The 12,461-nt window shown below is 43.8% G+C and overlaps 1 protein-coding gene across 6 annotated transcripts in view; it reads left to right on the top strand.

Annotated features, from left to right (window-relative positions):
- The window catches only part of CADM1 (cell adhesion molecule 1), a 330,172-nt gene extending 323,732 nt beyond the window's left edge, over positions 1-6,440 (top strand). For all 6 annotated transcript variants that reach the window (XM_009424220.5, XM_003952044.5, XM_001151468.6 and 3 more), the window contains 2 exons: positions 4,025-4,156; positions 6,251-6,440. In XM_009424220.5, coding sequence (XP_009422495.1) covers positions 4,025-4,156; positions 6,251-6,369 — 251 coding nt within the window. In that variant the 3' untranslated portion in view covers positions 6,370-6,440. The remainder of the gene's footprint in view (positions 1-4,024; positions 4,157-6,250) is intronic.
- Positions 6,441-12,461: the final 6,021 nt, after the last annotated feature.

The following is a 12,461-nucleotide window of genomic DNA, read 5'->3' as shown; positions in this document are numbered from 1 at the left end:
GGCTGTGGGATGGGACACGACAGGCAGGGAGGGTTGTACCACAACTGTGAGCTGTCAGGAACACCTCCCTGCAACTGCTGCCTGCCCGCCCTGAAGCCCTCGACTACAGAGTCCAAGGTCAGTCTTTTTGCCAAAAGGACACCAAGCTTTCTACCTCTGAGGAGGAGTGAAGGGTGACACAACGATACACAATAACCTTTACAGGGTTCATCTGCAAGTCAGAATCATTCAAGGACTAGGCCTAATTCACCTGAGGTCACATGTGAAATAATTTGGATGAGATTCTTAACTCCAGTTGAACTGTGTTATGCAATCATGCTTGGTTCACTGAGGCTGGAATAACCTTTATGCTGGAACCATTCACCAAGCAAAAACATGGCTTTACTTTTCAGGATGATGGGGCAGGGCTTAGTCCCAGAAAAGAAACACTCTTACACTTGTTACTAGTAAGAGAAACACTTGTAGCCTCTTAGGGAACAAGAAAACATGACTTTCTAAACCGAAGTGATGTCCATATGCCTGAGCATCAGGCATGTTTAAAAGTGCTTTCCACTCCCACATTTATTTTTCAATTGACAAGCTAGGGGCAGCTGTAGAATCTGCCTCTGGTTTCGTTGCCTGCCCGATTCAGAAAATGAGCCGGGAATCTGAAGAGAATGTCCCCAGGAAAGCCAGCACTTCATGGGACCTGAAGAAGGGGTCTGCACCCTGCAGGACCAGGATCTGTGGCTCATGGGGAAACCCATAGCTTTCCCACTTAGAAATCATTTCTCATGGAATTGGTCAGAGTCCTTGCCTTGGGAATGGAAGGAAAGGTCAAGCAGCTGACAGACTTTGTCGCAGCCATGCTTCTCTTAGTGCTCGGTATTTCCTTCCGGTTCTGGTTTTCGTGCGACTCCAGTAGCCCAGTGCCCCCCTGGGCAGCATCTTGCACGGCTGCTTCATGTCATGAGTGAGGCACAGCCCGCAGGTGCAGGCAGCTCACCCCGGCCCTGCTGCCTTGAGCCAATCCATGGCATTATGAACACTCCCCCACCCTCCCCACACGTGGAAATAAAAGAACGGACTGAGATGACTCCAGAAACAGCTCTGCTTTTCATAGGGAAGGCCAAGACAGAGGCACTCAGTGAACAGGCACAACTCTATTAACACCTCCCACGTAAACCCAGGAGGTGGGAGTGGGAGTGGGAAGAGGCGGTGAGGCGCTCGTAACCGGCAGTGTTCCCTGTAAATTAAACATCAGTTACCTTCTGTGTCCATCTGCAGTAATTGAAGGCAGGAGAAATGTCTTGGTGATTAACTGGTGGTAGTAAACTTTCTGATCAAAGTGGGTATCAGAAGATAGCTGGAGAGATTACCCTTATAAATAAGTATCTGTAAAATATGTATGTCCTTGAGGGTGGGGAAGATAACTAGAACATCTAAGGTTCTAGTTTAATTTGGGCAAAGTGCAGGGAAAAATAGCAACACTGAGCATATTTAGCTCAAAGTTCATGGAGGGCAAAGGTCAAGTAAGGAGTTTCGGCTCAAGAAATTAATCTCACAGATACATATACCTCGTGAGATCTTTTTGTTTGAGGGAGGTTTTTGTTTTTCTTTGTCACAGAGCCTCTCTCTGTCTCTCCCCTCCCCCCTCAGGCTTCCAGAATATTCCTGTGTCTAGGCATGGAGAGGAGGCGGTCTTTTATTAAGAGTGGACAAGATAGTGTCTTCCCCTAAATGGGTTAGAACTGTCCTGGACAGCTTCTCGAAGCTTCTCTCTGTTCTCAGTCTTCCTGGAACCTCTCTTCACCTCTTGCCTCTTGTGCCTAACTTTCCCCTGTCCTCAATGTCTAGTCTCACTTGTTTTCCTCCCCCAATTTTAAAACATACGGAGTTCATCGAAAGACACATAAATTTTAATAGGTCTGAAGCTCATGGCCATTGGAGATGAGTTAATTCTCATTCCCTCAAGATTCCCTATTTTGACAGCTCCCTAAGGAAAACACAACTTGCTGGCTTTTCTGTTACTTTTGTCCCCCATGAGCAATTTTGCATCTGTGCAGTTGGACTGAACATCTCCAGTGTGTCAAGCGCTCTCCTCCAGCAGACACCCCGTGTCCAGCAGCACCCCACGGGGAATGCTCCCCTTCAACGAGCTTTGTCGTCTCTAAAAAGGAAAAAAAAAAAATCCCTTGACCGAGTTCTGCCTTGTTGAAATGACTTTCAAGACAATGGGGGTTGTAGCATCTGCAGTTGGCAACACTTTTGGCTGAGGAGGGAGATTCCTCTCCACCACTTTTCAAGTTGAGCTTATTAGACACGTTGCTGGAGGGGCTCGCTCAGCTCGGAGCGGGCTAATTGGCTGCAGTGCACTCTGCCTCCAACCCAGCTCCCTTCTCCAATTAAACTCCCATCATCCTGTTGTCCTGGGCGACCTGCTGCTGCCTCTGATTTGGCATTTCTGTTTGGGTTTTGGTTTTGGTTTTTCTGTAGTCCTTTCAAAGATAACTTAATGAAACACTTTAAATACTCCATTTTAAAATTTAAACTCTTTTAATTAAAGCACTTTTCATGGAACCCTCAGTCACGAGTTATTTCCCCACATCCTTCAGTACTTAATCTCGGAGCAGAATTGGAAATATCGATAGAAAGTGTAAATCATGCCCTCCTGCTGAAAGCGTTGTATCAGGTTTTGGCTCAAAAGAGCACCATTACCTTTAGCTGTCACGGATCTGTACACTTGATCGATAAACTTCAAATATTATTAGAGGTAGAGGCTTCAGAGATTTGCTCTGTTCTTTGGAGAGAGACAGAGATAAATCTTTCTTAAAAATTGACTTGAATTTGCACTCTCAGTCTTCCTGGTGAAATGCATTTCTCTTAGGCATCCAGCAACTGCAAGGGGGACAGATTTATAGGCCATGTGCTTCTTGTACTGAAAGATTCAAATGGTAAATCCTTCACATATGACTTCACAAATCATGTAAAGTTAAAAGATTTTTACCGTTTCTGTTGCTGCTGTGCTTAAATTGTAAGGTACAGCTAGTAAATCATTTTAATGGAGGTGTCGTACTTGACTCAATAAAAAAAAAAAGACAATGGTTTAGCTTCCACTCCAAAATGTTAATGTATTAATCAACAGGAGAATAATTGTTTTTTTACTACATTATAAATCTCAGATGCCATTAGGATTTCAGCAAGGGGTGATGTAGCCACATTCCTAAATTAAAATTGTTTACACTGCCATACATCCATTCTGCATCGCCATAGCTCATTCTGGGTTCATTTTGGAGTTGTTCCCCAGCCAAACATGTCGTTCCTCAGTCAGAAGAAGACATCCTGAGGGGGTGATGCTTATAAAGGAAAATTAATTGCATTGCAAGGTGTTAAATAAATAAAATAAAAACCGTCGGTGGCAATGGACAATTATTCCTTGCTGTCTCTTTTGAAATAGGTTTTTAGGTTTTAAATTGAGGTTTACTCCTTCATACATCCTAAATGTAGCAAGCCTGTCATTTGTCTTTAGTCTTATAATCCTTGTTTTATCTCTAGGCAGCTGTGGCTTTTGAGCACCTTACTTCTCCTATGCATATCCCTAATCTACCAGATAATAAAAGTCATTGGGCGTCTATAGAAAGATGCTGTACCCTTCTGTTGCCTAAAGGTGTCATTCAGAGCACCCTCAAATAGTCAGGTCAGCCCCCTTAATTAGGCTCTGCAACTGGATACAGATAGAGTGAACGCTAAGACTAGGTCAGGGCCGGATAGACTATTTCTTCCTTCCCTGCCTCCCTAAGCTTGTTCCACATGCATTAACCCTCCTATGCTGCTTATCATGAAATTGCCTTGTGGGGAGAACAGATCGATTCAGCACTGGCCAGGTCAGCCTGTTACCTCAGTGTAACTTGATCCATCTCGATTGTTCTCTCTGACTCCTCCATTAAAAAAGAAGGTGACCCTCTGACCCTGGAGACAGTGTCGCCGGGGCTTCTGGTGCCTTGTAATAAGCTCTACATCCCTATTCCTCTTCTGATTTTAACAGATTCCCGAGCAGGTGAAGAAGGCTCGATCAGGGCAGTGGATCATGCCGTGATCGGTGGCGTCGTGGCGGTGGTGGTGTTCGCCATGCTGTGCTTGCTCATCATTCTGGGGCGCTATTTTGCCAGACATAAAGGTAAGCAAAGCTTCAGCAGACAGAAGCAGCGTGTCCCCACAGCTTCTGCCTTTGGAGACTTTACAAGGTTGTCCTTGATAGGCAATTTGATGTATGTGGCCACACGGCCTATCTGATTCCTGAAACTGGAAGAGAAGAGAAAAAAAAAAAAAAAAAAAAACAGAAACCTTAGCAGCCGCTGATTAGGACTCTGGGAGTTGATGAGTAGCACTCCTTGATTTGGATTTTCTCTAAATATAAAGCTTTGTAGAGTTGTTATTCTGCCATCCATAATTGGGGATAGAGGAAAAATGATAAAGTAGAGGCTGGTGTGCAAGGTGTGGCATGAAGCCCCAAAGGATAAACATGGAAAAAGCACATCCACAACCTACTGTTTTCTGGGAGGCAGAGGATTTCCCCTATCCCCTGTCCCCAGACTCTGTGTAAGCTGGTCACATTGGCGAGAAGACTGCCTTGGTTTGATGTGCCCAGGTTAAAGAAAATTTTTTGCCTTAAAAGCCGCATAAATATGTATTTTTAAAATTATCAGTGCAATTGATTTAAATTGCCATTAATCATCACACTTATCAACTGTGCAGTCTGGATGGGCAATCATCTTTTCCAATGCCCCTCCTCTCTGCCCCATGCTGCTCTGATCCTCTTCTCCCCTCTTGGTTATTTATTCTTCCTTTTCTTTGTCCGCCCCTGTCTCTCTCAGTTATTTTTCTCAAGCACTGTGCAATGAGCTTGCGGGGTTTTCTAGGTGCTTGCATACTGCTTGATTGTTGAACTTGGGCTTGCAGGGTTTTCTAGGTGCTTGCATACTGCTTGACTGTTGAACTTGGGTTTGGGGGAAGGTCCCTTGAGCACAGCAGTGGAGGTCTAAGGTACTTAGGCACCTTTAGGATACAGAGTGCCTGTCTCAAGCATAAAACAGTTTAGGACGATCAGAGCTGTCCATACTTCGCCCTCTGCCCACACTCAGGAGGCAGTCTGTTTGGCCAAGAACTCCCAGCCTCTCGGTGGTAAGCTTGATAGAGACAGGAGGTAAGGCCAGAGAGCAGGGCAGCATCCGAGCAGCAGCTGTGAAGGACCAGGGGAGGGGAACATGTGTGTCACTCTGCAGCAAGAAAAAAGGATACTGAGAAGCGTTTGACCTCTTGCTTTCTCAGATTTGTTACTTTGAAAACCTGAAAATATAGCAAATGTCTCAACCTTTTTAAATAGAAGACTCTTCAGGAATACAGTATGTAATGGGAGGAAGATTATTTGATTATGGTAGGCAGTTTAACTTCTACCTATATAGCATACTGAGGTGCAGTCTTTGTTGTTCTCCATGTAAACTGTTGGGATTTGGTGATAAGAGTGTCCCCAGCTGTGTAATGTCTGTCTATTGTCATTATAAAGTGGCTGTGCCAATTAGCAAATCCATGAATCCGGGTCCGGGCTAGAGTTATATGATGAGAGAGACCTACTTGCTCATTAAGACAGATCCCAAACCTTGATCCCTGCTATTATAATGTCAAATTCTTTCTCAATCTGGAACCTCACTCTGAAATGGAAGACAGGAAAATCAAACATACTTGTGCAAGTTCAAGCACATTCTCACCTATGGGTAGGCAACAATGATTCATATAGACACGGGACGGTGGTTCAAATAAATGAGCTGAGATGACAACAGAAGCATCATCAGGGCCCTAATTCATTTATTGGCTAATTGCTCTTCCTTGCTTTGGTCTTTAACAATGTACGTGCACATATCTGGTCATTGGTCATTGGTGTTTACTGTTTATACGTTAGTCAGCCCCTCTCCAGCTTTCTGCATTTTTAGCTCCCACTCACGTCTTCTTCTGCTGACATCCTCTGGTCATAATCACTGCTCTAATGTCTCATTTGCTGAATTATATCACAGCGGTTCAGTTGGAGTGGTGCCTTTGGAACCCCCGGATCCCCATTTGTCTCACCCACCCCGCTCTCTTCTTCCAATTGTTTTTTCCCCTCTGCTGCCTGCACACCACTTCGGCTGATGATGGCCATAAAGCAAGTTGCCATCTCTGTACCACTTTACACAGAGGCCATCAGACAGTCACGGTGCTTTACCCCTTCATCTTTCAGGTACATACTTCACTCATGAAGCCAAAGGAGCTGATGACGCAGCAGACGCAGACACAGCTATAATCAATGCAGAAGGAGGACAGAACAACTCCGAAGAAAAGAAAGAGTACTTCATCTAGATCAGCCTTTTTGTTTCAATGAGGTGTCCAACTGGCCCTATTTAGATGATAAAGAGACAGTGATATTGGAACTTGCGAGAAATTCGTGTGTTTTTTTATGAATGGGTGGAAAGGTGTGAGACTGGGAAGGCTTGGGATTTGCTGTGTAAAAAAAAAAAAATGTTCTTTGGAAAGTACACTCTGCTGTTTGACACCTCTTTTTTTGTTTGTTTAATTTTTATTTCTTCCTACCAAGTCAAACTTGGATACTTGGATTTAGTTTCAGTAGACTGCAGAAAATTCTGTGCCTTGTTTTTTGTTTGTTTGTTGCGTTCCTTTTTTTTCCCCCTTTGTGCACATTTATTTCCTCCCTCTCCCCCCAATTTTGGATTTTTTCCAAAATATCCCATTTTGGAATTTGCCTGCTGGGATTCCTTAGACTCTTTTCCTTCCCTTTTCTGTTCTAGTTTTTTACTTTTGTTTATTTTTATGGTAACTGCTTTCTGTTCCAAATTCAGTTTCATAAAAGGAGAACCAGCACAGCTTAGATTTCATAGTTCAGAATTTAGTGTATCCATAATGCATTCTTCTCTGTTGTCGTAAAGATTTGGGTGAACAAACAACGAAAACTCTTTGCTGCTGCCCATGTTTCAAATACTTAGAGCAGTGAAGACTAGAAAATTAGACTGTGATTCAGAAAATGTTCTGTTTGCTGTGGAACTACATTACTGTACAGGGTTATCTGCAAGTGAGGTGTGTCACAATGAGATTGAATTTCACTGTCTTTAATTCTGTATCTGTAGACGGCTCAGTATAGATACCCCACGCTGTCCAGAAAGGTTTGGGGCGGAAAGGACTCTTCCTTTTTCCATGCCCTAAACAGACCTGACAGGTGAGGTCTGTTCCTTTAATATAAGTGGACAAATTTTGAGTTGCCACAGGAGGGGAAGTAGGGAGGGGGGAAATACAGTTCTGCTCTGGTTGTTTCTGTTCCAAATGATTCCATCCACCTTTCCCAATCGGCCTTACTTCTCACTAATTTGTAGGAAAAAGCAAGTTCGTGTGTTGTGCGAATGACTGAATGGGACAGAGTTGATTTTTTTTTTTTCCTTTGTGCTTAGTTAGGAAGGCAGTAGGATGTGGCCCGCATGTACTGTATATTACAGATATTTGTCATGCTGGGATTTCCAACTCGAATCTGTGTGAAACTTTCATTCCTTCAGATTTGGCTTGACAAAGGCAGGAGGTACAAAAGAAGGGCCGGTATTGTTCTCACACTGGTCTGCTGTCGCTCTCAGTTCTCGATAGGTCAGAGCAGAGGTGGAAAAACAGCATGTATGGATTTTCAGTTACTTAATCAAAACTCAAATGTGAGTGTTTTTATCTTTTTACCTTTCATACACTAGCCTTGGCCTCTTTCCTCAGCCTTAAGAACCATCTGCCAAAAATTACTGATCCTCGCATGATGGCAGCCATAGTGCATAGCTACTAAAATCAGTGACCTTGAACATAATCTTAGATGGGGAGCCTCGGGAAAAGGTAGAGGAGTCACGTTACCATTTACATGTTTTAAAGAAAGAAGTGTGGGGATTTTCACTGAAACGTCTAGGAAATCTAGAAGTAGTCCTGAAGGACAGAAACTAAACTCTTACCATATGTTTGGTAAGGCTCCAGACTCCAGCTAACAGTCCCTATGGAAAGATGGCATCAAAAAAGATAGATCTATATATATATATAAATATATATTCTATTACATTTTCAGTGAGTAATTTTGGATTTTGCAAGGTGCATTTTTACTATTGTTACATTATGTGGAAAACTTATGCTGATTTATTTAAGGGAGAAAAAGTGTCAACTCTTTGTTATTTGAAAACACGTTTATTTTTCTTGTCTTTATTTTAACCTTTGATAGAACCATTGCAATATGGGGGCCTTTTGGGAACGGACTGGTATGTAAAAGAAAATCCATTATCGAGCAGCATTTTATTTACCCCTCCCCTATCCCTAGGCACTTAACCAAGACAAAAAGCCACAATGAACATCCATTTTTCAATGAATTTTATAATCTGCAGCTCTATTCCGAGCCCTTAGCACCCATTCCGACCATAGTATAATCATATCAAAGGGTGAGAATCATTTAGCATGTTGTTGAAAGGTTTTTTTTCAGTTGTTCTTTTTAGAAAAAAAGAAAAAAACAAAAACAAAAAAACAAAAAAAAATCACACCATTGCTCACGGAATTGGCATCTCATTTTTGGGACCTCCCATCTTTCTGTTTTGAAAAGTGTACAGTAGTGCAGTGTTCCTGATGTAACTTTATGGCTTACAATGTTGACATGTCTCAGGTTCATGTGTTTCGATTGGTGTTTTCCGTCTCAGGTAGATTGCAAAGTGTAGGCCCCACACATTGGAAAAAATAATAATAAAACAAAGCAAAAACAGGAAATTATGGATTTTAGTTGTATATTGGTTTATGTATTTTTTCTTAAGTATACAGTGCACTGTTTGAAATGTATTGTTGAGTATTACTTTGTACAGGTTGATCACTTTTTTTAGAGTGAAGAAAGAACAAACTTGTTTTTTGTGTTTTTTAAAGGAATATAAAATAATGAAGGATGTATAATTGATGCCAAATAAGCTTGTTCTTTAGTCACACCGACGTCTTATTTTTCCCTTTAGGCCAGTTCTGTTTTTAAGGTGTACATGGACAATGTTACAGTGTAAGAAACTCCATATCCATATGTTCCCATTCGCATTTTGTATTGGTTCATGTATACCATTTTTACAAAAAAAAAAAAGAAAAAAAAGAAGTACTATAAAATATCTGTCTTCTTAATAAAAAAAATTAATGTTACAAAGTGATCCTTTAATCTCTTTATGGACTTCTTATGGACGCCTCCGAGTGAGAGAAGAGATGGGCCTCTGGTCCCAGCTTCTTCCTTAGGACCATGTACGGGGCCAGGAACGCTGGCAGTAGATGCTAGGACATGCTGCCAGCTGGGTTGCTGGCGGCCGCGCTCTCTCTCCTTCTCCGCTCATCCTTCCTGTCCTTGTTCTCTTCCCCACTCTCAGTGGACAGGTGAGCCAGGTGCTGTGCCGTGGCTGAGTCTGGGCTCCCGCGTGGACTCAGCGATTTGTGCAGGTGTGCGAGCTGTCGTGGTGGGCCCACCGGAACAGGCCGCTCCCGTGGATGTGTCTTCCGCACTCATCCCCTCTCTCACCGCCCCCCCACCCTCACCAACTTCCCTGTGTTGGCTGCTCCACCTGTCTCTTACTTTGGGAGTTTGTGTCTTAACAATTCATTCTGCCTTCTTCCTTTAAAGTTCTCTCTCCTTTCATAAAAAGAAGACATGAGCTGTGGAGGACTGGCTTGGCTGCCTGCAGAAGATTGTTCTCACTTGCTGTTTAGGTTGCTGAGACTTCCAGGCCTGGGTAGACAGCAGGATTTGCTCTGTTGTCATCGTCCTTGCCTTGCAGGCTGAAGTGAGCAATGACTACACTTCATGGTGGCCGATCTTATAAATGTGCAGATAACGTCTGGCCAGGCCCAAAGTGCCCTTTTCCCACCATCCCCTCAGCTGTGGTTGATGAGTTCCCCTTTTCTTCCTTGGCCACGTCATGGGGAAAGTTCCATAGGAAAAGCAAAGGTAAGCTCCAGAAAGACTGAAGGCTGTGCATCTCCCCTTGAGCCACTTCCATCCTGGCCTGGTCTCTTACCTGTCTCTGTAAAAAAAAAAAAAAAAAAAAAAAAATCAGATATGCAGTTATTGAGCACCTGCTGTATGTCCAGCATGGTGAGGGATGCGGAGAAGTATAAGGTGGTCTCTGGAGGCCAAGTAGAGCATCAGTTACATCACCTGAAAACTTGAAGTGACCCTGAGCCATGGGTGCCCCACTGAACACAGAGAAGCCCAGAGAGTGCTATGAGAATTTTCTGGAGAAGGGAAATCAGTGAAGGCTGGTGAGTCCCTAGACAGCTTCACAAAGAGCTGGGACCCCAGCTGGATCTTAAAGGATGGTTTCGTGGAGAAGGAATGTGAGTCAAAAGTACAGAGGGCAACAAGTCCAGCCAGCCTGCTGATTTGTATGGGGAGAAGAAAGCAATTCCGTGTGCAGGGTGGGATGGGTCTTGTGGCTGTACTAAAAAGTCCGGGCAGAGGAGTCGATACTTCAGTGACCTCTCCCAGCCTCTGCCAGAGGGCAAGGAGCAGTAGGGAGTACTCATTCATTGCATCGCTATAAAAAGACCCAGAGAGATAGAATAAGGATCAAAAGCACACACTAGAGAGAGGCTGCCTGCATTCAGATCCCTGTCCCACCATGTAGCAGTGAAACCTCTGGTGAGTAGCCCAGCCTACCTGGCTTCAGTCTCTTGCTCTGCAAGGTGGACATCACCATAGCCTCGAAGGTTGTTAGGAAAGATCAGTGAGATATGCAGTCAGCACTCAGCCAAAAAGGTGCCAGAGACACACTACTTGTTCATTACATGTCAGTCACAGGATAGAGGCAAATGGTGACTAAAACGATAGAAGGTTACCCAGGGCTACGAAGAAGCGGTCACTACTCAGAGGGAGCTCTGAGGGCTCCTCTGCATATAGACACATCATGCCCTTGCAAACCACGACTTAGAAGGTTTAATGACCCTTTTCTCTTCATTCATTAGCAGACTTATTCCAAGCCACGTGGCATGCAGTATGTTTAGTCTCCCCACCCCTCTCCCTCTTGTCTGCAGCATGAGGCTCCAGCTTTAGCTGTACCCTACAGAAAAGGGTCCCAGAAGTTCCTTGAGCTGAGGCAGACAGGAGGTGGTGACTGCTGTACATTTGCCTTTTGAGCTCCACAGGGTATGCAAATGAGAAGGTGCTAGAAGCCGTCCCCGCTCAAAAGATCTTGATAAGTTGCCCGCTCCTTCATTTGAGAAGAGTGCATACGAGAGTGAAAGTGGCCCTCGTTTCCCCCAGAGAGTTTTCACAAATGTTTTGGCCTGGCATTCTCCAAATACATCAACTGGAACCCTGAGGTGATATGCGGGTGTTAATTGGTGCAATCTTTCACTGTCCTCTGTCTACCTGAAATGTAATTCTTTTGCCGCTGTGGACTTGCTCCATGGAGAAATGCTCCTTTGATTCTGTCATCAAGAACCTCAAAGAAACCATGCGGCCACTGTGTTACAGGTAGAAAGACCCTGCTTAAGTGAAGGTATTTTTGTTTTATTATAAAATCATGCCCAAGATTAATACACCTTTTTGCCAGGATCCCAAATACGCAGCCCTTTGTCATGAAGAACTGGCAGCCACATTCCTTCAGGGTGAAATTTGTATTCACAGCCATACATGTATAGTTTTTGAAGCGCTGGCCCCCCGTACAGGGGAAGAAAGAAGGGACTCTTGGCTCATCCATGACCTTGTAGGTCAATACCATATTAAAGTTCCTGTCAGGCACGCAGTAGTCACCCAGCAAGTATCAGCTGATTAAAGGGAGAATAGTCGAGCACCTGGCTGACTGAGCCTTACGTTACACTTAATCTGAATGGGCCACCGATGCTGTATTTCAAACCTTGATGTTTGCATGTCCATCCTTACTACAGGTGGCTTTCAGGCTGGCCTTGAAGGGACAAGCCAGCCAGTCCTGAGTTTAGAGCGATTGGCCCTATCATTCTCAAGGACCCACTGGAATAGTATCAGGGAATATCATTTTGGGTAATGGCCAAGCAAAGCCTTAGTATTGCTATCATATATTGTGAGGGGCCTTCAGAATGCAATATGGCCTATTTTAAAAATGCAAACTATAGTCCTTGCCTTATCTGTGTTTATCTCAAAATGTTGAAATGTGCCTCTAATAGGAACTGCAGGATTCAGTCCCCCCCACCACCCCCCGCCCAACTCTTACATCATTACACATGAGCATCCCTGAACTGAGACCTGAAAGCAAGAATCTTCTCTGTTTTCAAGTGTTCCAAACCTCAGCTTCCAGGCTCTTCAGTACACAGGAAACTTTGTTTCATTTTTATGTTTTTATTTATTTTTTTCATTCCCAAAAAACATAAAATGTCTACTGCCCCTGGTGGTCAGTGCTGGGAAATACAACTCGAGCCTTGCCTATTGAAATGCAGAA

Source organism: Pan troglodytes, chromosome 9, assembly GCF_028858775.2.
Source record: "Pan troglodytes isolate AG18354 chromosome 9, NHGRI_mPanTro3-v2.0_pri, whole genome shotgun sequence".
In the NCBI taxonomy this organism is placed as follows: domain Eukaryota; kingdom Metazoa; phylum Chordata; class Mammalia; order Primates; family Hominidae; genus Pan; species Pan troglodytes.
This window is presented reverse-complemented; position numbering and strand designations above follow the sequence as displayed.